This window comes from Garra rufa, chromosome 23 (assembly GCF_049309525.1).
Source record: "Garra rufa chromosome 23, GarRuf1.0, whole genome shotgun sequence".
NCBI lineage: Eukaryota > Metazoa > Chordata > Actinopteri > Cypriniformes > Cyprinidae > Garra > Garra rufa.
The window spans coordinates 9,031,592-9,056,969 of record NC_133383.1 but is presented as its reverse complement, the minus strand read 5'-3'; the positions used below and the strand labels follow the sequence as shown (position 1 = coordinate 9,056,969).

The following is a 25,378-nucleotide window of genomic DNA, read 5'->3' as shown; positions in this document are numbered from 1 at the left end:
ACAGCTGTTTTCAGTTATTACCTCGCAGTCAGAGCTTCCTGGGGCCTCGGGAGGGGGAGGGAGCGGGGTGCAGGGGGGTAGTTAGGGGTAAAACATTATGGGAAAAGAAACCAAGCGAGCTGTGGGGATGAGGGTGCCAGGTGGGTGAGAAAGTGGGCATGCGGCCAAGAAGTGTGTGTGTGTGTGTGCGCGCGTCCTGTTGGAGCACGTGAACCCTGCGATAACGCGTTATCTCATCGCAGCCCTCGACGGTCTCACATGGCCTTGTTGTGCCCGCTCCTTCATGCCAGGCAGAAAAGGCCACAGGAGATCTGATATCAGTAGCATCAGGATTTTCTTGTAGGGTGAGGTGTATTTTCAGCTAATTCCTGATGTGATCAGTTGCTTGTGATAGGGTTATCGTGGCATGCTTTTAATTACTGCTGTCTTTTCCCCCCTAATGTTACCTTTAGCACAAAGAATGCGTGTCTTCTGACTTACGAAACCTGATAAAGAAGAGACTGGCTGATGTGGAGGTTTTAAGGGCCGATTCCAACACTGTCATGCTTTCTGAAATTTAGCATGCGTTGCTAGAAGCATCTGCTTTCACATATGTGACCCTGGACCACAAAACCAGTCATAAGGTTAAATTTTTACAAAACTGAGATATATACATCATATGAAAGCTCAATAAATAAGCTTTCTATTGATGTATGGTTTGTTAGGAAAGGACGATATTTGGCCGAGATAGATCTGTTTGAAAATCTGAAATCTAAGGGTGCAAAAAATCAAAATACTGAGAAAATCACCTTTAAAGTTGTCCAAATTAAGTTCTTAGCAATGCATATTACTAATCAAAAATTACATTTTGATATTTACAGTAGGAATTTTACAAAAAATCTTCATGGAATATGATCTTTACTTAATTTCCTAATGATTTTTGACATAAAAGAAAAATCTAATTTTGACCCATACAATGTATTTTTGGCTATTGCTACAAATATACCCCAGCGACTTAAGACTGGTTTTGTGGTCCAGGGTCACATATATGTTTCATGGCCTTTTTTTCTGCTATTATTATAATGCAAAAAAGTTTAGGGATGCACTATAGAAGTCAAAAGTTTTCATACACCTTGCAGAATCTGCAAAATATTGATTATTTTACCAAAATAAGAGGAATATGCATGTTATTTTTTGTTTAGTACACACCTGAATAAGATATTTCACATAAAAGACGTTTACATATAGTCCACAAGAGAACAAAAATGGTTTTAATAGAATTTATATGACCCGATTAAAGTTTACATAAACTTGATTCTCAGTACTGTGTTCTTACCTGAATGATCCAAAACTGTTTTTTTTTTTTTTGTTTGTTTTGTTTAGTGATAGTTGTTCATGAGTCCCTTGTTTGTTCTGAACAGTTAAACTGCCTGCTGTTCTTCAGAAAAATCTTTCAGGTCCCATAAATTTTTTGGTTTTCCACCCTTTCCAACAATAAATATGATTTTAAGTTCCATCTTTTCACACTGAGGACAACTGAGGGACTCATATGCAACTAACACAGAAGTTTCAAACGCTCACTGATGCTCCAGAAGGAAACACAATGCATTAAGCTTTTTGTATTTGAAGATCAGATTGAATTTAACTTATTTGGTGTTCTGGGAAACACGTAGGTGTTTTCTGTAGCTTCTGAATGGCAGTTCTAAATGAAAAAATATGGTATTATTTAGGCAAAAAAAAAGTGCATATCTTCATTCTGTTCAAAAGTTTACACCCTGGCTCTTAATGCATTGTTTCCATCTGAAGATTTAATTTTGTTAATTTCCCTAAATTCTTTACATTTTGATTACCATCATGTAATGCTCACTTAAAGTTACATTTAATAACGGTGTTAAATGTGATCTTTAACAAATCTTAAAATAAATATCTATTTTAATACAGTACATTTATAATGATTCCTAAAATGGCTTGTAGCATTTAAATATTAATTTTAGTGTTCTTTTGTTTGTTTGGGTTTTTTTTGTATTAAGTTGAAATATCTTTTAAAATTTTGTATCTTATTTATTTTGTTGCTGACATAGCGTAAAGCCAAAACACAAGCAAACAATTGAATATATTCAGACAAAATTGAATAGAATTTCGGCCAAGCATTGTTTATAAGCCACAGTGTACAAATAAATTCTGTGTGTATCGCTATTATTATCCTTTGACAATGCTTGTTGGTAGATAGACCTGACAAGAAAGTGTCGAAATTTTAGGGATTTGCTAGTATCGACTTGCTCCAAAAAAGATTTAAGTCTAGTATCTTCAAAACAGCAGTTAAGCCCACAAATAATTGTCCAAACACTGAAGGGCGTTGCTGGCATTAGCAGTGAGTGTATGTATTATTGTGATGGTGTCAGCCATAAGCTTCGCCCATATTGAGCGCCTTCCCCATCTTAAGGAGTCATCGGTGGCGAAGCTCTTTGTGGGCAGGGGCTTGGGGGTGGGCAGGCGGCCCCGATTCTCGTGTGAAATGAGGGATGTTCTATAGTGACTCTTGGCCGAGGCGGCAGGGAGTGTATGGGAGCTTTTATGAATAGGGGCCTTTCAGTCGTTCAGTATGGCTCTGAAAGGCTGAACAAAAGCCTAGAGGGTGGCGACTGAGAGCTACACGGTAGATCCACAAAACACTTCACTTTGCAGCGGCGTAGTCGTAATCCCTAAGACATCAGCCATTGCAAACGCACACATTCAAGAAATGTCACGTAAACAAAGTGGACGGCTGACAAATCTTCGCGAAGTTTAACGCCATAATTGGCGTTCAATTGGCCGGGCTTATGGTTGTCAAAATGCTGGATTTGTTGTCGGTCTGGGAGTCTTATTCAAACACTACGGCTGCTGAAAAGTTTGTGGGAAGTTGTTTCCCCAGATCCTAAATGGAGATGGGTCGTTTTTCCATGCGTTTGACAGTGAGATACATCTTCACATTGTTTCAGTTAGGGGTGAGAGGTCAAGGTTCACAGCCTGTTGACGTGACTCACAGTTGAGTGGGCACCAAAGTTCCCAGATTCCAGTAGGGGGGTCGTGGTCGTGGTCGAGCTCCAGGCCTGGCAGCTTTTTTCCCTCCCTTTCCCTTCTAAACTCTCCATTAGGATTTGCTCAGAGCTGTCAGACAACATGTAGCGTCTCGCACACACCCTGCCGCTCACTTCCTCCCGAAAACGATGGTCCGTGGCGTGATGATTAATTAGAAAAGAAGAACAAAACAAAACCTTGCTCCAGTTCTTTTGGCTCCAGACATTCATTGGCCCGCCACAGTCTGGCTCATTCAGATTGGTGGAGTGGAAGTGACATAACCGCTGGCACAAAAGAGCAGCCGTGTGATTGGAGGAGAATGCGTATTGTGTGCCGTTGGGGGGTCCGTCACAGACACAGCGCTTCTACCGCTCTCACCCTGACCACAAGGTTGAGAGCGGCTCTATTGTCACATGACATGTTCACACTGGACCACAAGCTTTTGTGTGTGTGTGTGTGTGTGTGTGTGTGTGTGTGTGTGTGTGTGTGTGTGTGTGTGTGTGTGTGTGTGTGTGTGTGTGTGTGTGTGTGTGTGTGTGTGTGTGTGTGTGTGTGTGTGTGTGTGTGTGTGTGTGTGTGTGTGTGTGTGTGTGTGTGTGTGTGTGTGTGTGTGTGTGTGTGTGTGTGTGCGTGCTTTTTTGTTTGTACGTGAGAGTGTATGTCTTATCCAGCTGGGCCTTGTCGGTCAGGGCATGGGCCGCCCCTCCCCGTGCACAGCTGCAGTTTGGACCCAGAGGCGCAGTTGAGGGCTTGTGAAAACCCCCTGAGCCTTCCTCATTTCTCCAGATGAGTACCTCATTGTAATCGACTGAACAGGAGTGCACTTATTTTTTTTCTTTTCAGGGTTTTTTACTTTTTGTGTGACTTTTAAACTTATCTAACAGTTACATCTTTTAGATCCTTGATGTTGACCCAAATTCATTTTTGTTAAGGTTTCTTATCAACTCTTTTAAAAGCGATTACCACTTCATCAGTTACAAGTATTGTTTCAAGTTAGGGGATATAACCTTGGCTTCCAATGTAACTGTAGTTTTCCAACAGATCTTCCAAATCTTTAACATTTACGATTGGTAAATTCTTATAGACTTATCAAAAGTGGTTAACAGTTACCAAAACTCATACTCCACTTTGAGTTTTTTATAACCTTGTTGAAATTTGTGATACAGCACTGATAATGGTTACCAGGTGTTTCCAGTTTGGGTCCAATGGTTACTTTCTTCTAACTATTAGAACTTTGGTCATTTTTCTAACTGTTGTGTCCTCTAACTGTTAGAACTTTAGTATTTTTCAAATAGTATACGATACACTTTCCAGCGATATCGTATACTATTTGAACTGAACTGGATGATTATATCACCGAATTCATTGATGAACTGCCTTTAACTGAAAATTGATTATTTACAATAATGCGTTACTTACACACTATTGTGCTGTTTAAATACTGTGCAGTTGCTTTGACACAATCTGTATTGTTAAAAGCGCTATATAAATAAAGGTGACTTGAATTGACTTGTTAGAACTTTGGTAACTTTTCTAAGAGTTACATCTTCTAACTGTTAGAACTTTGGTAATTTTTCCAACTGTTACATCCTCTCACTGTTAGAACTTTGGTCATTTTTCAAACTGTTACGTCATCCAACTTTTAGAACTTTGGCAACTTTTCTAACTGTTAGAACTTTGGTAACTTTTCCAACTGTTACATCCTCTCACTGTTAGAACTTTGGTCATTTTTCAAACTGTTATGTCATCCAACTTTTAGAACTTTGGCAACTTTTCTAACTGTTAGAACTTTGGTAACTTTTCCAATAGACGTTATGCGCAACATTCTTCCGGGTTCTACAAAACAGCCTTAACTACTTCCGGCTGTCCGCTACTGGTACAGCGAAGATAGGGACGTTCTAAAACACTTAACGTGAAAAACGCTTAACGTGGCTTAAAAAACGACCAGGAAACCCCAAATTTATGTCAAACCTTACTTCTAACAAACACTAACTACTGTCAAAAGAACGAGCCCTTATTCCACAGATAAAGTGAATAATATCACGTTAAGCGTTTTCTCCCCCATGGAAGCCCATTATAAGGAAACAGCTTAACGTGGTTTAACGTACCTCAACAGCGATCAGGGAAGACCAAATTTATGTCAAATGTTACATTTAATAAACACTTGCTGCTGTCAAAAGAATGAGCTCTTATTCCGCATATAAAGTGAATATATCACGTTAAGCGTCCCCCATAGATAAGGAAATAACGTGGCTTAACGTATATAACATTACAAATTTCTGGAGAAAATGTGATGGTACGCAAAGTTGCTCCAAATTCATGACTTCTTTATTATAATTAAAATTTGACAGAAGGTACGCTAAACCAGCCTGAGTCCATGCACTATGGGGAACGCGTAGCTTGATATTATTCTCTTTATGCTGCTCGTTCTTACAAAATAAGCTGCTGTTAAAAGAATGAGCTCTTATTCAGCGTATAATGTTACGCGTTATTCCCCATAGAAAAAAAAAAAAAAAAACACGTTCTGCTGTCAAAAGAACGAGCAGCATAAAGAGAATAATATCAAGTTACGCGTTCCCCATAGAAGTCCATTATAAGGACTCAGCTTAGCCTGGTTTAGCGTACTTTAACCACGTCTTCTGTCAAATTTTACTTATAATAAAGAAGTCATGAATTTGGACCAACTTTGCGTGCCATCACATTTTCTCCAGAAATTTGTAATGTTTTACGGTAGAGAAAAAAATAGAATATTCATTCTATTCTATCGGGACAATCGACCACACAAAAACGGAGCTGCGGTTGGCAACAATAGATTTATTTTTAAACTCTGCTTCCAAGCAGGGTGGAGAGGGACATCACTGCCTCGAATTGTTTTTGTTATTTCTAGGAAGGGGAAATATATTTGACTCTCATTACAACAGCACAAATCGAGCACAAACAAATGATAGTTTTGGTGAACATTTCTTTTTTTATGCGTGCCAACTTCACCGAGGTCTGCGCAAAGGACTGATCATTACAGACAGCAGGATAAAATGTAGGCTACCTGTCTTAACTTTCATGCTTATTACAAAATTAAACTGAACAAAATTACAATGTTCTCAATTAGTCAAAGCGTCCACGTTAAACTGAATTCTATGTGAAATAATTAACGCTTAACGTGATATTATTCACTGTATATGCTGAATGAGAACTCATTCTTTTGACAGCAGCAAGTGTTAATTATATGTAACATTTGACATAAATTTGTTTTTTCCCAGTCGTTGTTAAGATACGTTAACGTTAAGCTTTTTTTGTAATGGAATAGGGGAGCGATTACTTTATATGCTGAATAACAGCAGCAAGTGTTTATTATATGTAACATTTGACATAAATTTGGTCTTCCCTGATCGCTATTGAGGTAAACCACGTTAAGCTGTTTCCTTATAATGGGCTTCTATGGGGGAGAAAACGCTTAACGTGATATTATTCACTTTATCTGTGGAATAAGGGCTCGTTCTTTTGACAGTAGTTAGTGTTTGTTAGAAGTAAGGTTTGACATAAATTTGGGGTTTCCTGGTCGTTTTTTAAGCCACGTTAAGCGTTTTTCACGTTAAGTGTTTTAGAACGTCCCTATCTTCGCTGTACCAGTAGCGGACGGCCGGAAGTAGTTAAGGCTGTTTTGTAGAACCCGGCAGAATGTTGCGCATAACGTCTATTGTTATGTCCTCTAATTGTTAGAACTTTGGTAATTTTTTTCCCAACTGTTACATCCTTTCACTGTTAGAACTTTGGTATTTTTTTCCAAGAGTTACATCTTCTAACTGTTAAAACTTTGGTAACTTTTCCAACGGTTACATCTTCTGTCACAATTTTGGTAACTTTTCCAAGATTTACATCTTCTAACTGTTAGAACTTTGGTAACTTTTCCAACAGTTACACCCTCTTATTGTCAGAAGTTTGGTAACTTTCCAAGAGTTACGTCATCTAACTGTTAGAACTTTGGTAACTTTTCCAACAGTTACAACATCTAATCAAAACTCGTTAGGAGAAGTAACTGTTGGAAAAGGTTATTACTTTTCACAAGTTTATAAATAACCCAAAATGGAGAATGAGTTTTCGTTGTTTACAGTGTCACTAAAATTATGGCATGTAAGTTTCGAGGACTGACTGTAGGAAATGTTTCCAACCAAAACTCATTTTCATTTTGGTCATTTTGGGTTTCTAATAGACTTGTTGAATGTGGTAACCTTTTCAACAATTATGACCTCTACCTTTGTTGATGTTGCACTCCTCAGCTAGTGGAAATTAGTGACATGGCGATTGCAATAGTTACCAAAATCAGCAAGTTTATAAGAAACTCAGTATGGAGAATGAGCTTTGGTTAAATGTCGAAATTAGGGGGGCGTAACTGTTGAGATTGTTGTCAACCACAACTCTTCTTCCATTTGGTGACATTAGTATGAAGCTCATCTTCAATATTCATGTTTTTAATTTGCAACCCAGGCGCCGGTTAGCACGTTGTTTAGGTTTTATACTGTTCTCCTGCGATTGTAAACAATTCCTAGCATCGCATCTCGCTCTCTTCGAAACACTCCCACAGTTTGTCACGGCCAATATCGATGGTGCGTTCCCCTAGCCGCCCGGCTCCTAGACCCAACCTCGTGAAAAACCACACAAACACGCTGTGTGTACTTTAGAACTGGTTACAGCTGCAAGCAGTGAAATCTGGATTGTGTTAGCCCATGCACTGTGATTTATAAATTGTTTCTCAGGCCATAAATTCCCACTATAATTGCACTCCAAGCCCCCTTCCACTCTCCTCACTCTTTCTCTCCCCCCTTCTTTCCCTCTCCGTCTTTCACTCCTTCGCCTCCTGCGCTTCCAGACGCGCACACACGCTCCGGCGGTACGTGGTCCGGCACTAATTGTTTGCAGGAGGGAACTGGTTTGACAAGGCAGAGAGTTTTCGAAATTAGGCAGGGCGGTCACAGTTGTGAGTCAGGGCTGTACGTCGCAGGTACGGTGTGTCATGCCTCCATATCGCCCCCCCTGGACTCTTATTGCACAATAGCGGTTGTTAATCGTCTAAAGATAACGCTTCAGCCATTTAGTGCAATTTCGCAAACATTTGCATTATTTCCTCTCCTGCATTTAATTGCAGAGGGTTTTTATGTATGCACAATTCGCTCCCCCAGGCCTCTCTGTGGTAGATTCAAGTTTTATACCTAACAGCCAACAGGTTATAAAAAATAACCCTGTTTATGTGTTGTGCCTCAAGTTCTCCGTGTGAAGGAGAGCTTGTCAACAAATCTGCCGTTTCGGGTGACATGATTTTTTTTGACGCCGGTTTTAGCAGGAGGGGTATATTGGGGAAGGGGTGAAGTTTGAGTTAGTGTGTGCTGGGGGGAGGTAGTCTACCAAGAGAACACAATAAGCTCTTTGTCTTCATTATGCACTTAGCATTTGAGGAAAGATTGAAGGTTTCTTTATTTTACTTTATCTTTTGGACAAATGCACCACATTTGGATCTCAGATTTTATATGCATATGCTATGCATCATTTAGTCTCTTCAAATACTTACAGCCTGCATTGTTGTTGGTCAAAATAATTGCAAAATATAGTTATTATCATAAGTTGGATGCCTGCAAAGTTGCAGATTACTAAAGCAAGCACTTTCGGGTTATAAAGTGGCTTTGTTATCCCTCTTGGCTGCTTGTGGGTTAACAAGCCCAGGCTGTTCATCGTAAACCTGGGTATAGTTTGGACGGCAGTGTTGTAACCAGATACCGAAATACTGGAAACCGCATAACTGACTTGTAATTGACTTTAAGGAGGGTGGCTGCATTTCGCCTTTGCAGAAAAACAGAGCTCCCAACAGACAGCTTATTACTTTCTCGTGGTCGTAATTATGTGTTGGGTTTTATTTGACCTACTGTTTTGTCCTGCGCCACAATAACACTCTTATTCCTGGCGTTGTCAAAGTTTGTTTGTGCTTTTCTGTGGAGATTATTGAAAAGAGATCGTGTTACGCGCATCCGAAAATGTTGGTTTTTGCTGATCCAAAACTGAAGGTGTCTCCCAAAGGTAGTTTTCTCTTCTGCAACCGGACGGTTGGTGAATGCAAACTTGGTCTCTGTTGCCGTCCCTAAATGAGCCACATTGCCATGGAAACCCCTGGTCTCCGGATGGCTGACCTCTGAACCAGTTCTTTAAGTAGGCAGTGAATGGAGGGAGTAGTGTTATCAGTGAGGTCACAATAGTCTCCATGGGAACTCGGAGAGCAACTGTCAGTCATGAGTCTTTCCTGTTGAGGCTGAAGCCCGGTTCTGTGTGGAAGCCACTGGCGTGATGAAAAGAGGCACTTTAACGCAGCTAATGTAGGCAGGTCAGCCAGCGCCGCTCAACTACAGGAGCAAACCACAAATAAGCGCTTCATTGCATTAGGATGATTTGCGCTTGAATGATGATTTGAAAGGTTTCATTCGTTTTAAAGGCATTGTTTACCCCAAAATGAACATTTTGACATCATTTACTCAACCTGTATGAGTTTCTTTCTTATGAGCATAAAGGAAGATATTTTGAAGAATGCTGGTGTTTGGTTCTTCAAAGTTCTTCAAAGTATCTCTGTTCAACATAAGAAAGAAACTTATACAGGTTTGGAATGACCTGAGTGTGAGTAAATGATTACAAATTTTACTTTTACCTTAATTTTGTAAAACTAAATTGTACTGATGCACTAAATTCCAACCTATATTTTCAATACTAATGGAAGATGATAATAAATGGCATTGAAAAAATAGGATGCTGTTCAATTCTACAGTGTTTAAGAGTTAAAGTTTATAATCATTACAGCAACTAATATAATAAATGTGTTTTTTATTAATGTTTACTGTTTATTCATCTTTTTAATCAATTCTAGCCAATCTGTCATTTTTAATTCTTTAAATAAAATCGTTTTTGTTGTTACTTTAATAGTAATTTTGTAACCTAACTATTTCTTTAAGTTTTAGGGATGCACTGAATTTCTAGCTAAATCTTTTATACCAATACCAAATAATTTAACAGATTATAAATGGCATAGAAACTATAAAATAAACATTTTATTGTTTTAGTTTACTTTATTTTCCAGACAGATTAATCTGCTAATATTTGGTCATTGTAAGAGGATTGATATCAAGAAACATTTATTATTACTGTATTTTATATTTTATTTTTATTAGTATCAAGAATAAACAGTTTTTGCTTTTATTTATTTATTTTTTTTCTGTGAATGTCAATATTAAGAAAATTTAAATATAGATTTTTTTTTTTGTTCAGAATTCTTGCTAAATAAAAGCTTAAAAAGAATAGCGTTTGTTCAAAATAGAAATCTTTTCTAACAATATAAGTCTTTGCTATCGCTTTTTATCAATTTAACACATCCTTGGTGAATAAAAGTATTAATTTCTGTCAACAAAAGAAAGAATAAAAATGTACTGACCCCAAACATTTAGATGGTAGTTTATATTGTTACAAAAGATTTCTATTTTTAATAAATGCTGTTATTTTCAACTTTTATTTGTTAAAGAATCCTGGAGGGGGGAGAAGGAGAATCACAGGTTCCAACAAAATATTAAGCAGCAACTGTTTTCAACATTGATAATAAATCCGCATATTAGAATGATTTCTGAAGGATCGTGTGACACTGAAGAGTTATGATGCTGACAATTCAGCTTTGTATCACAGGAATAAATTATATTTTAAAATATATTCACGTTAAAAACATTTTAAATAGTAAAAATATTTCACATTATTACTTTTTTTTTTTTGATCACAGAAATACAGCCTTGATGAGCATAAGAAACGATTTTAAAAACATTGATAATAAATCAGCATATTAGAATGATTTCTGAAGGATCATGTGACACTGAAGACTGGAGTAATGAAGCTGAAAATTCAGCTTCAAATATATTCACGTAGAAAACAATTATTTGAAATAGTAAAAATATTTCACAATATTATTTTTTTTCCGTATTTTTGATCAAATAAATACCGCCTTGATAAGCATAAGAAACGTCTCCATTGCAAATCTTACTGATCCCAAATTTTTGAGCAGCTATGTATGTATATATGTATTTTTATTTATTTATTATCTCTACATCTCTTATTCAATAATACAATTACCCTATACATCAGTGGTTCTCAATCCTGGTCCTGGGGGACCCCTGCTCTGCACATTTTGCATGTTTCCCTTATTTAAGGTGTGTTAAATAAGGGAGACATGCAAAATGTGCAGAGCAGGGGTCCCCCAGGACCGGGATTAAGAACCACTGATATACATGATCAGAAATGGTCCTGATCAAACTGAATAATATATTCTGATAATAATACATCATACATTTTAGCCTAATCACATTGTGCATCCTCAATAACAATGCCTTTTTTTCGTCTTCAAATGAGTAATATTTTGTATCGAGGAATTTCTATTTGGGTCAAATACGTTTTAACCTGTGGCTGTTTATAAGCACACAGATTTGGATCCAATTCCTGAAACGAAATTAGCGTCTGCTGATCCGTTGTACCTAAAAGTTCCCAGAACCTTGTTGAATTACTTTCTAATGTGATCGGTGGATGAATAGGCGATTTGTTTGGTTACATTTCTGGAGTCCAAGCGCTTATTGTTTCAGTAATAAGATAAGTCTCCTTTAATGAGCTACTCCTCCTCTTGAGTTTAATCTCTGAAATCAGACTTCATTTTTTGCTTATTAGCAATTTGTTTTTGTTGTTCGAAGTTGTTTTGTTCTCTCCCATCTAGATCTCTCATTCATATTTGGAGGCGGTCAAGAATCCCTGTCCTTGCCCCGCAAATTAATTTCCAATTAGCACAGATAGGGGTGTCGTTTGCCTATGAATTGTTTACTTAATTATCGGAAACTCTCGCGGCTCTTAAACAAACAATAGGCCTGAATGCCGACCTGCGGTTAGGGAGGGCTGGAAACCGTCACCTCTATTGTCTTTCCCGCTGGCGGCAGTGAAAAGAGCAGCGAGAGGTGTCGCTCGCATAAATAAATGAGTCAGGTGATGTCAGACCCCTCTGGCCGCATCAGGGCACTGCCCTTTAGGCATACATGCACGTAAGCCAGAGCCCTTTGTCAGGCTTAACTGTTCTGATGCTGAGATGTAATGGATTCCTTTGTGCGCCACCAGCTTTCTGCTTCATTCTCCTGGAGGGTGTGTAAGGAATGGGTGGAAACGTCGGGGAGAAATGTAGGCCATGCTTTGAATGATTGACATGACCTACTTGGCTCCGCCCCACGCCGGATTTGTGTTTTCTTTTTCTTTTCTCAAGAACGTTGGAAGCTCTTGCGGTTTTGAGGTGCAGCTCTTAAAATCCCCGCTATCCAGAACGAAGCTTGCGGTTGCTGCAACACTTGTTGAGGCTTCCAGATATCTCCTTAAAGAGGTGTCTTTTCTGTTTGTTTTGACAGAGGGCTTGATTTGGTCTAGTGTTTGACTGTCAGGATTGATATTTGTGAAGGTTGGAGTTGTCGTAATCCTGTTAAAGATCCCCATCATCTTCGCTCAGCTGCGCGGAAAGCATTTAAGCAGCATTTCAATCTTTCTCGCTGACCTCTTGACATCAGGTAGACGGCTACAAACTCACTCCAGGTGTATTTATGAAATGAAACCGCATGAACCTGGTTCGAAGTATGTCTTCTGTCTCAGCTTGCCCAAGGCAATGTAACGCTCATTTTTTATGATTCAATATTTGTTTTCATAATTCAGTATGTTTAATATTATATTAAACAAATAAATATTATATTATTGTATTCTATTTAATTAGCCAGACATTATTCTGCTAATATTTGGCCATTGTAAGATTATTGGTATTAAAATTAAACTTTTATTTTATTTTATCTAGACGAATTAATCTGCTATTGTTTGACCAGTTTACATTTTTTTTATTTTAATATTAGCCAGACATATTAATCTGCTAATATTTGGCCATTGTAAGATTATTGGTATTAAAAATAAACTTTTATTTTATCTAGACAAATTAATCTGCTGATGTTTGACCAGATTAGGATTATTGGTATAAAAAAAGAAACTTTTATTTTATTTTATTTTAATATTAGCCAGACATAATAATCCGCTAATATTTGGCCATTGTAAGATTTTTGGTGTTAAAAATAAACTTTTATTTTAATTTATCTAGATGAATTAATCTGCTATTGTTTGACTAGTTTAAATTTGTTTTGTTTTTTATTTTATTTTATTTTATTTTATTTTATTTTATTTTATTTTATTTTATTTTATTTTATTTTATTTTATTTTATTTTATTTTATTTTATTTTATTTTATTTTATTTTATTTTATTTTATTTTATTTTATTTTATTTTATTTTATTTTATTTTATTTTAATATTAGCCAGACATGTTAATCTGCTAATATTTGGCCATTGTAAGATTATTGGTATTAAAAATAAACTTTTATTTTATCTAGACGAATTAATCTGCTATTGTTTGACCAGTTTAAATTTTAATTTTATTTTATTTTATTTTATTTTATTTTATTTTATTTTATTTTATTTTATTTTATTTTATTTTAATATTAGCCAGACATATTAATCTGCTAATATTTGGCCATTGTAAGATTATTGGTATTAAAAATAAACTTTTATTTTATTTTAATTTATCTAGACAAATTAATCTGCTAATGTTTGACCAGATTAGGATTATTGGTATCAAAAAATAAACTTTTATTTTATTTTATTTTAATATTAGCCAGACATAATAATCTGCTCATATTTGGCCATTGTAAGATTTTTGGTGTTAAAAATAAACTTTTATTTTATTTTATTTTATTTTAATATTAGCCAGACATATTAATCTGCTAATATTTGGCCATTATTAGATTATTGGTATTAAAAATAAAGTTTTGTTTTGTTTTGTTTTTTATTTTGTTATTTTACTTTATTTTATTTTATTTTATTTTATTTTTATTCAGACAGATTAACCTGCTAATGTTTGGCCAATGTAAAATTATTGATATCGAGATTAAACTTTTTATTTTATTTTATTTTATTCAGACAGATTATTCTGCTAATGTTTGGCCAGTTTAAGATTATTAGTATCAAGAATAAATTTATTTTATTATTTTATCCAGACAGATTAATCTGCTAATATTTGGCCATTTTAAAATGATTGGTATCAAGAATAAACATTTATTACTGTATGTTTTATATTTTAGTTTATTTTTACTGGTATCATGAAAAAACGCTTTTTTGTCAATATTAATACAATTTAAATCTAGATGCAATTTAAAAATGCAATACAATAAAATAAAAAAATGATGTAGATTATGTTGGCCGTTCTCTGAATGGTATTTAAAAATAAAAAAGAAGACATTGCCTTTTTTTACATAGTACTTTTTGTTGATTTTCTTAGTAAAGGTTTGATTTACCATGTTGCTTAGCAGGTCACTGCTGAAATTTAACATGCATTTTGAGGGTTTCGTGTCTGCACACCATGTCTTTTCTCTTCTGGACAAGAAGTCAATGTTGTATATTGCTAAGCATCTGCTCCTGGAGTTATGGCTTTCAAATACAAATCCCCCGACCCCAAGTCTGTTTACTTTGGCCGATCTCCCTTTGTGTCTCCAGAAAAGCAGGGCACAGGTCCCTGCAGCCCGGTAGTCTGTGAGTTTGTGTGGGAAGGCAAAACTGAGATTGTATTTCAAGATAGTATGTTAAGTTTTCAGTCAGGTGATGGCGGTTACGATGAGGAAGGTAGATTGTATTTTTTCAGTCATCCGTCCACTTTAACTGCAGCTGCAAATACCAGAAACAGGGTAAGGCCTCCCCAACAAGAACTAGACGTTCCTCAGAGTGGCTCCTCTCAAAAACCATTCACAGATGCTTTCTTAAAGGGATAATTCACCTGAAAATGTCATTATTTAGGCTGCTCACCCTCATATCAAACCTGCATGACTGTCAAGCACAAAAGAAGATCTTTTGAGTTGCTTAGACCTTTTTTGTGTTCCACAGAAGAAAGGAAGTCACACAGGTTTCCAACAACATTAGGCTGAGTTCATGTTTGGGTGAACTGTCCCTTTAAGCACAGTAATTTCGATTGTCTAACCAACTTGCAGTTGTCGTTTATCAACTCTACTACACACAATGGAAGGTGAAAGTGAACCCAACATCTTTAATAAACAGGCCACAAGGTCTCGGCTCATCCTGCCAGCTGTAAGGAAACTGTACCAGTCCCCGCTCATAAACTACTTTTGTTTTCCGCACCACCAAACCCAGCAACCCCGTCCACCGGACCATAATGTCTTTTCCATTTTTAGCCCGCTGTCTTATCCAAACTTCCTCACAACAATTCCGCTTGTGATGAATGAAGTTAAAAGGGAGAAACAAAGCCTTATTAACCCCAAATGTGCCATGAAAGTTGACTTTAGAACAAGTTTGGGTTGTGATGTGATGTTTAATATAATATAAATATATTTAATATAATATATGAATTTATTGATATATATCCAGACAGATTAATCTGCTAATGTTTGGCCAGTTTAAGATTATTGGTATCAAGAATAAACTTTTTTATTTTAATTTATATTTAATTTAATTTTATTATTTTATCCAGACAGATTAATCTGCTAATATTTGGCCATTTTAAGATGATTGGTATCAAGAATAAACATTTATTACTGTATATTTTATTTTATTTTTATTGGTATCAAGAATAAACAGTTTTTGCTTTCAGTTTTTCAGTTTTTTTCAATATTTTGTCAATATAAATATATGTAATATAATATGTGACCCTGGACCATAAAACCAGTCTTAAGTCGCTGGGGTATATTTGTAGCAATAGCCAAAAATACATTGCATGGGTCAAAATTATTGATTTTTCTTTTATGCCAAAAATCATTAAGAAATTAAGTAAAGATCATGTTCCATGAAGATTTTTTGTAAAATTCCAACTGTAAACATATCAAAATGTAATTTTTGATTTGTAATATGCATTGTTAAGAACCTAATTTGGACATCTTTAAAGGTGATTTTCTCAGTCTTTTTGATTTTTTTTGCATCCTCAGATTTCTGATTTCAAATAGATGTATCTCAGCCAAATATTGTCCTATCCTAACAAACCATACATCAATAGAAAGCTTATTTATTGAGCTTTCATATGATGTATAAATCTCAGTTTTGTCAAATTTAACCTTATGACTGGTTTTGTGGTCCAGGGTCACATATATGAATTTTTTAATATATATATATATATATATATATATATATATATATTTATTCTGTTACAATGATTGTAAGATTTTGATCATGTAGCCCACCCGTAGTATATGTGCTTGGACGTCTATGTATAAGGATTTGTCTACATTTATGTTAAACTATAAATTTGGTTTGTGAAAAGAGTTCTTGAGGTATATATGTTCACTATAACCGCAGATGCTTTCAGCCCCTACACTCAAGAGCTTAGATACTCAAATGATGACTCCACAGGAACATCTGATACGGTTTGACTTCTACACAAACCAGATGACCGAGCCAGGCGGGGAAGCTCCGTGAAGGGATAAAAAAACTCGATTTTATAAATTGCTCCTGAAAATCATAAGCGCGGGATTCGAGGGGCCCCAGAAAAGCTGAAAGGCATCAAACTTTGACACGCGCGCTCTGAGCTACGAGGGCTTTCACAATAAACGTCTCCCTCTGTATAGGAAGTCCAGTCATTCATCATCGCATAGCACGCTCACCCTAACAGCGTCGCTTTTGCATTCGCTGTTGATTTATAAAGGAGTGAAATTAGAGAGAGGCAGATCTCCGTTTCTTCTCTGTGCATTCTGTAGGGCCTCTCCTAGTGCGTTCTGGGACTTCCTCCCAGCTGTTGCTCGTACTAACATACACACATAGTATCCATCCAGCTGGGCATTTACTATGCTGGGGCCTGCGGTCCAAATCATATTTAACTTTCACATTTCGCCCCCTCCCTTGGGCCCGGCTGCTCCTGTCTCAGCCCCCCAAACTGTTCCAGCTAATGCTCCCAGGTGCTAAACAGCGCTTGGAGTTCATCTCCACAGCTTTCAAATGAATTAAGACAAAGAACAGCTGCATCGTTGGAATCTGTGGATGACTCAGAGGTCCATTTAATTGATTTCTTCCATTCCGTTTTGTTTTAAATGAATATTCCAGGTTAAATACAGAAATGTGGTATACTTGGGTATAATGCTTACGTGCTTAAAATGAAGGTGTGAGTCTGAATTGTTTCCTGTGGCAAACGTTTAACTCTGAACATTCCTTTAAAAAAAACTTGGCTTTTGACAGACATTCTGCAACATCTCTATATTCATATAGAAGTGTTTTTGACTTTCTCTTTTGTCTCTTGCAGTATCTACAAATGAAATGGCCGCTTCTTGATGTTCCCGGGACAGCAGCCCTCAAAGACTCCAGATCGCCAACACCCGTGCACTTAGTAAGTCCTTCAGCAACTTCATATTCTGTGTCGTTCAAAGTGCAATTAAAAAGATCTTCTGAAAATTTGGGATTAGACTAATCTTGACTAAAATTGTCCATTCTTATGTTGTGCTCTTGCATGATATGTGTCTTTAAAAGCAGATGCTTTGAAAGGCAACATTTTGATCAGAAACCATTAAACCACCAGTAAAATATTGTGATATATCACGTTTTAACCGAATAGGTTGGTTTAACTTGGCTTAAAGGATTATTCACTTCCAGAATAAATATTTCCTGATACTTTACTCACTCCCATGTCATCCAAGATGTTCATGTTTTTCTTTCTTTAGTCAAAAAGAGAGATTTTTGAGGAAAACATTCAAGGATTTTTCTGCATATTGTGTACTTCAGTGGAGATCAACGGGTTGAAGGTCCAAATTGCAGTTTCAATGCAGCTTCAAAGGACTGCACGATCCAAGCCAAGAAATAAGAGTCTTGTCTAGCGAAACGATTGGTCGTTTTCTGAAAAACAATAAAATCACAAATGCTCGTCTTGCACTAGCTTTGCGATGCACATCCATGACTTCAAAAAGGTAGGGTAGGGCAAAAAAACTCCATCTCACTGTCTTCTCCAGCCTCAAAATCGTACCTTTTTTTTTTTGTAAAGGGCGTTTGACTTTCTTTACACGTTCGCTTTTTAAATACTGGGCTGGTACTTCCGCCTACATCACGCGTGACCTTTCCAACATGACTACATAATGTGTTTTGCTAGATAAGACTCTTATTCCTCAGCTGGAAGCACGTAGAACCCTTTAAAGCTTCATCGAAACAGCAATTTGGACCTTCAGCCGGTTGGCCCCACTGAAAAATCCTGCAATGTTTTTTTCAAAAAGCTTAATTTATTTTCGACTGAAGAAAGAAAGACATGAACATCTTGGATGACATGTGGGTGAGGAATTATTAGGAAATTTTTATTCTGGAAGTGAACCAATCCTTCAGAGGCATAGGTGTCCTGCGTAACTTCTTTCGCAATGAATAACTGGAGACATTTTTCCCACACGAGCATGACTAGCTTTTAGCCGAAGCCTGGCTTAGGCCGAGGGTTTAAGCTTGTCGTTCTAAGTGTCAACAAGCAACAGACTTATTTTCATGCCGTTCCACCCCCTCCGGCCACTCATGCGACCCAACTTTTGACCTGCTTCACCCTTTCCAGACACCACGGCGGAGAACCTCAGGAATGCTCGCTCCAAATGGCAGCTAATCCATTCCGGAGACACTTTTTTTTTTTTTTTTTTTTTTTTTTTTTCACCCTCCAAACATGGAGGTTGTCAGCTCAGAACGATTGAGGTTCTGCCACGGTGACAAAGTGATCACTGACTGTGGTCCGAGCTGGAAGATTAGAGCGTTTGCCCAAGAGATTCCCAAACAGACCTTTGGGTCAGTCTTGTCTAAACGAGAATCCAATTTAAAGTTCTCAGGGCAAAGATTACGATGACCTGGTAATAATACCGGTACACTGGGCCTGTTGTGTCGGGTGTTTTGTCTTTATTTACTTAGCATGTGTTTCATAAAGCACCTATTATCATGCTTGGGGACTCCAGACAGACTGCAAATATGTAGCGGGCGGATTTCAATCCAATTATATGGAGATGAGTTGATCATTGAAGCCTGTTGATGCTGACTTTGCTTTAACCACTCAGTATTGTGTTGGTCATGCCGAACGTAGAAACACTAAATGCTACTGTTCTCCCGTCAGGAAAACAGACTTCGCTTCCTCATTAGATGGTGGCATCGGGGATTAATTTCTGGCATGCAGATCTGGGGGAATCTCTTGTGATCGGAGGATTAATTAGAGTTGGTAAATAATTTAGGTGACATGCTAGAGGGTTTATTGTGTTTCTAATGAATGGCAAGGGCTGTTGAAATCACACCAGGCTGCCGAGAGGGCGTGAGTGACCTGTGGAAACCATTTCTGTGGCTGCACAGATTGGGTCCAGAAGGCACACATGCTAATAGGGTGAGCCAGAGTGGTCCGAAAGGCTCAATTATTCAGGAACCAGGTTTGTTTAGCATTCCATTGGCATCCGTCTGAATGTGTGCGAGTGTGATATTGCAGCACCGAGCCCACCTCTTCACATCGTCTTCCATACAATGCATCTGGACCCAGGCCGCATGAATAATACATCAAACCAGAACACAGGGGCAGGTGATGTGTGAGCCATTGTGAGAACTTCAGACATGTCAACCCCTTTGTAAGCGTTGTGCGAGATTAGTTTTTTCAGTTGGAAATTATACAAAGATTTGGGACACTACTCTTGTTCGTGTATCAAATGGCAATACCATAGTACAATTTGATTCCATACTCCTATATGTCATGATACTGTAAGGTACTTCAAAGAATAGCATGGAAATGTCCAAAAATTTTACTTTAGCTTTCCCGATTAGCAGCATTAGTGCTAACTTTGATGCAAATCCTTACACTTCACAGAAAAAAATATAACAGGTCAAGTTTTAGCCACTTAGTGTCTAGTATCTGATATGAAATAATCCCACAATGATATCATTGCAAAACCTGGTTCTTAAAACCCAAATTAAGTCACCGTGTTTAGCAAACGCTTATATTAGCAACAGCCGACACAGCACTCTCACTTGGCTAGCCAGTAGCTTAGCTAGTGTCTGTCTCGAAAGCATGCTTGCACATTAGGTCTAGTCAAGAAATGGTTTAAATAATTTATCATAAACTAATAAAGTCTTTACCAGGCATTAGTCATGAGTCCACAAGCCAGTTTTTAAATCGTTTTAAAAATCAGATTACAATGGGGAAATTCCATTTAAATTGGCTGCTAATGATATTGACAATTGATGTGTCTTAGTGAAGGCATGATGGGAAAAGTGTTGCGTGTTGCGTCATGTGATTTTAGTTTTTCCATTAATGCTGTTGTAGCACTTACATTGTCTGGTATGAGGATGTAATGAAAATTGTTCTCAATAAAGATGCTAAAATCTAATTCAAAGGCATGTATCTGTAAAAGGAGATGGCGATAATTGTAAATTGCGCCCCATTGTTAGGGATCATACTGTTTGGCTTGTACAGCTAGTTTTGGCTTGTCCTCTCCTCGGCTCTATTATCCTTCATTTGAATCCGTATTTAGCCTCTCATTCTTCCACTGCTAAAGCAGTTCATTGTGTCTTGATCCCTCTTGCTCAAACGCCTGTTTGCTCAGTAACTCAAGTAAGAGATGGAGGAGGTGAAGCCAAAAGAGGAAAAAAAAACAACAGACCACATTTGCTTCTTACTCCACAATGTGCTTGTTTTAGCAGAGCTCCAGTTTTAACAGCTCCATGTGGTGGCACCAAAAGTCGTCTTTGGGCGGGTTCCTCTGCTAGCGGGTGGAGAAGAGCAACAGATTAATCAGCAGGTGTAGAGCTCTAACCTTGCACTTTGTTTTGTACAGTTGTCGTTTTCAAATGGCTGCGACACCTTGTGGAGAGTCGCTCCAAAGAACTAGAGGTGCAATGTTTGCCTAACATTGTGTCTCAAAATAGTGGCCATTGAATGAAAGACTGACTTAGCACAATTGGTAAATATGTGCTTGAGAACTCTGGAGTCCATGTAATTTAACTGTGTGATACAAAAGGTGGAACAATGTTTACATAATGACTCACTTTTTCTGTTTGGTGAGGTGTTTTGTCAGCTGTTTTTCGCTGTTGTGCTGGTCAGGCGTCTTCCCCTCCTACAGGCCAATTTACAAAAGTGGATTTAAGGAGATTTATCAGGCTTCGCCCTTGATGAACTGCAGGACTTGTTTGAACAAAAGGTAAAAAGATCCAGGTACTTGTTGACAGACCACACAACCCAGGTCTGCCATCTAAAGGTGGATTCCTGCATATTGCAGCCTGAACACTTGACTGAGAAAGTGCTGTTGTTGCTGTGTCCTTATGTTACCGAACCCAGTGACTTTGGTGATACTGTTTCCCCCGTCCTTAATCTAGTGGACACTTCCTTTCTCTTAGCTGTAAAGAGCCCACTCAAACAACAAACAGGAGGACTTGACCAAGTGTTGATATAGATCCTTGGGATGCTTGGAGTCGGCTGGTCGCATCCAGTCTGATTGTAATGGGGGGCGAGGGGCCCAGTCTGGCGGCAGTCTACGCTTAAGATGTTGGTGTCGGAGGCAAAACGGCTGGTGTGTTGACACAGCAGAGATTCTTGGCACAGAAGAGAGAGACCATTAGCCTCAACAGCTAATATCATAGTGCAGCGGACAAGCATCATCTTAGAGGAATGGTGCAAGTTGCCCTCTATCTTTCTCAGTCAACCTACTGAGAGATCTTTGATGCACCTTACAGGGTTTCCAGAAGTCAAGCTCAGCTTGCCTCGGCTAAAGCAAAGCTAAGTTATGCACAAACACAGGCAGGCAGTCAGACAGACAGATAGATGGAACTAGAAAGGCAAGGAATAGAGAGGCAACCCAGAGATCTGGATGTGTTTGAACTGTGGGAAACGAGAGCCAGTCTTGTCTCAATGCAAGCCTTGTTCATGTTCACAGAGTGCTGGTTGGAGCAGAGGTCAAACCCACTGCCTACATAGAGGTGGGGGGAAGGTTAGCATGGAGGAAACAAGACTGCATTCTCCACTCTCGCTCCCTTGTGACGTCCTGAGCCAACAAGTGCCCCATTGAATCTACAGCTCACCACCTTGCATTGGCTTATGTACACATCACAGCAGTCCTGCTTCTGATATTATTATAGTCCTATTGGTGTATTTATGTGGTCAGGGTTCTGGACATGTGCTAGTAAATTATATGCTAAAATAGGTTCCTCCAGTATTCAGCGGGGGTGGTAGAATTAACTTCAATTGACTGTGTGCTAAAAATAATGAGTTCTTATTCTAGGCAAATATGCCGAGAATTGAAGTACTCTTCAAACTGCTGGGACATCATTACATTAACACCTTACACCTTAAAGAGAAAACTGTAGAGATTCAGTAGCTTCTCACTGCAGTACACAAGATGCCGGGGCGAGGCTACATCCACATCCAAGGGGTGGAGATGATTAGGTGTAGGCATCAGGGAGTGGAGACGGGTAGGTTTAGGCCTTAGGGAGTGGAGACGGGTAGGATAAGGAGTGGAAATGGGTAGGTTTAGGCATCAGGGAGTGGACACGGGTAGGTTTAGGGGTGGAGATGGGTAGGATAAGGGGTGGACATGGGTAGGTTTAAGCATCAGGGAGTGGAAACGGGTAGGTTTAGAGAGATGTAAGGTGGGAGGAGTTGGATCATGCGTTCTGCAGTGAGGACCATCTCTAGAGATTTGCTAATGCTTACATTAACGTGCCTCTTGCTGGAACTCTTAGAATGCAAAACATAGAATTGAGCTTGCTTTGCTTAGCATTTGTATTCATGTACTTGCAATGCTTCTCACAAAGTCATCAGGTCATAACTCGAGGGTAAAATATCCCTTTTACAATCACATTAGCCTAGCGTTGGGGTAGCCAACACTGCTTTGGGAGGATTGCCTTCTGCACACTTCAATCTTGCTCCAACAAGATTTTAAGTAATCCCGAAGACCCAAATTAGCTGGTTAAGGTGTGTTTATTTGGAGTTGGTGCTCTGCAGAATGGTAGGTTTTCCACAAGTGGGCCTGATCTTTTAAACTATTTCCACCTTGCCGAGAGAAGCACTGAAAGGTTTGTTACAACAGGTGTGCCACCTTTGGCCGCCTCTTGAGACAGGTGTAGCAAACAAGATCCCTGCCACTTCCCTTCACATGTCAGGCCTGTTAATGGTGAGTGGCAGCTGGAAACATCTTCCTCTTGTTGCTAGTATGCTAAGCGAGAGAAATGCTTTCTGCTAGGGGTGTTAGGTGTGATTTCTCCCACCCTTCATGCAGCCGGTCAAATGCCCCAACTGGTGTTTATTTTCCTTTGGGAGAAGTAGGGAAAAGTAAACTATGCTGCCGAGTCCCATTGTTCTTTAAAACTCCCTGGCGCCGTTCACGCGTAATGAGGCCTAATGGCTATTTTCTTCTTTTCGGTTGGCTTTTTGAGCGCACTAGTTACAGTCCTCCCTCCCTCACCTCTTGTTCTCATTTTGTTTTTCAGTCCAATAAGGTGCCAGTGGTACAGCACCCTCATCATGTTCATCCCCTTACGCCGCTGATCACCTACAGCAATGAACACTTCTCCCCTGGGACGCCTCCCTCTCACCTCTCACCAGAAATTCTTGACCCAAAGACAGGTAAGCACCACCAAGCTTCGAGAAAGAAGTACAATCCATAATCGATGAGTCATGACTTGTTTTGATTGGGTTTGTTGCAATAATATGATTAAAGGTGAAGTGTCCTTTTGGCGCCACTAGTGGCACTAAATGGAACTGCAATCTGTTTTGATCTGCCTTATGTTAATATTTGTCTTCAGCTTTCATAATCAGCTATCATTTCTTCAGGCATACCAAGGACCCCTCACCCTTCAGAGCTGTCCCCGTATTATCCTCTCTCTCCTGGGGCAGTTGGACAGATCCCTCACCCTCTAGGATGGCTGGTTCCTCAGTAAGTCTGAACCCTGTGGCCTTACAATACGTAACATCAACCTTATTTTACCCATGCAGATGGCTTAATGAAGTTTGTTGCTATTTTTAAAAGCTCTTCTAGCAAAAAGAGCATCTGCTTGTCCCTGATTTTGCTTTGGCCAGTTGTTTGAGTGCTGTTCTTCTATCTTCAGGCAAGGCCAACATATGTACTCCATCCCTCCTGGGGGCTTTAGACACCCCTACCCTGCACTCGCCATGAACGCCTCCATGTCTAGGTATGTAACAGAGGGCAAGACCTTCCTTTCTGCACCAACATGCTGATTTGAAGTTAAACTCGTTCTATTAATAGACATGAGATGCAGACAGCGCGATTCCTCCCAGAAGGCTCAGAGAAGAGTTAGTACAGGAAACGGCTGATGTGTTTTTTTGCTCAATAATGGCGCCTTGATGCCTCTCTTTCTCTTTTCACCCTGTGCCATGTTCCAGAAAGGAAGTTTTTTTTTTCATGCAACAGTTTGGTTTATTACGCTTAGATAAATGTGTGACTTAATCACCTAAAAATTACAGTAATTGTGACAAACTTTTGAACGAGAATCTGAACTAAAATGATCTAAAACTTTTACGCACATAGTTATTGTTGCAGAAACTCAAGGGGTGTAAGTTATTCCATGTTATACCTTCATTTCCCCCCCTACTTTCTACCATATCACTGTAGATATGCTAGCCATTATGTGAAAGTAGCACTTCCTGAAACTCTTGCTGAATAGAAACTTCTCTAATGCATGATTTTATCATATTCTTCCCATTCAGATAATGCTTAAAATTTCCTTAGGTTGCTGGATGAGTTCGGTTTTCGCACGTCAGCATGAAATCTCGCTGTCTTTTAATCTCCCACAGTTGCTTTCACGGCTATCTTATGACTGTGCACCTTTTGTTGGTCTGTAGCAGGAGAGAGGTCTTTTTCTGCCTTTGCATTTTGTGGCACAGTGAAGTGCTGTAGTCCAGTGGAAATATGCGTTTAACAAGAGTGTGCAAATCACAGATTGGAACCCTGTTCCCCCCCCCCCCTCATCTGTGAAAATGACAATGCTGCTATTGTATTAGCTGTTATGAATCTAAAAGCCTAGAGTAGAAGATTTTTCCAGATGCAGCTGCTAGGATAGTTACTCTCAGTTTGACAGTGTGATATGTCTGTCTGTCATTCTATCGCTCTATCATTCTGAATCTATCTATCATTTTATCGCTCTGTCGTTGTATTATTCTGAATCTATCTATCGTTCTATCTGTCGTTCTATTTTTCTATCGTTCGGTCTATTATTCTGTCGTTCATTCTTTCTATCGTTCATTCTGTCATTTATTCTATCTATCTATCATATATCTATCTATCG

General features: G+C 38.4%; 1 protein-coding gene across 1 annotated transcript in view; it reads left to right on the top strand.

Moving 5' to 3' along the window:
- The window catches only part of tcf7l1a (transcription factor 7 like 1a), a 38,383-nt gene that overhangs the window by 7,720 nt on the left and 5,285 nt on the right, over window positions 1-25,378 (top strand). The window contains exons 4-7 of the mRNA XM_073829070.1: window positions 17,397-17,480; window positions 23,564-23,699; window positions 23,907-24,009; window positions 24,182-24,265. Of these exons, the coding sequence (XP_073685171.1) occupies window positions 17,397-17,480; window positions 23,564-23,699; window positions 23,907-24,009; window positions 24,182-24,265 (407 nt within the window). The remainder of the gene's footprint in view (window positions 1-17,396; window positions 17,481-23,563; window positions 23,700-23,906; window positions 24,010-24,181; window positions 24,266-25,378) is intronic.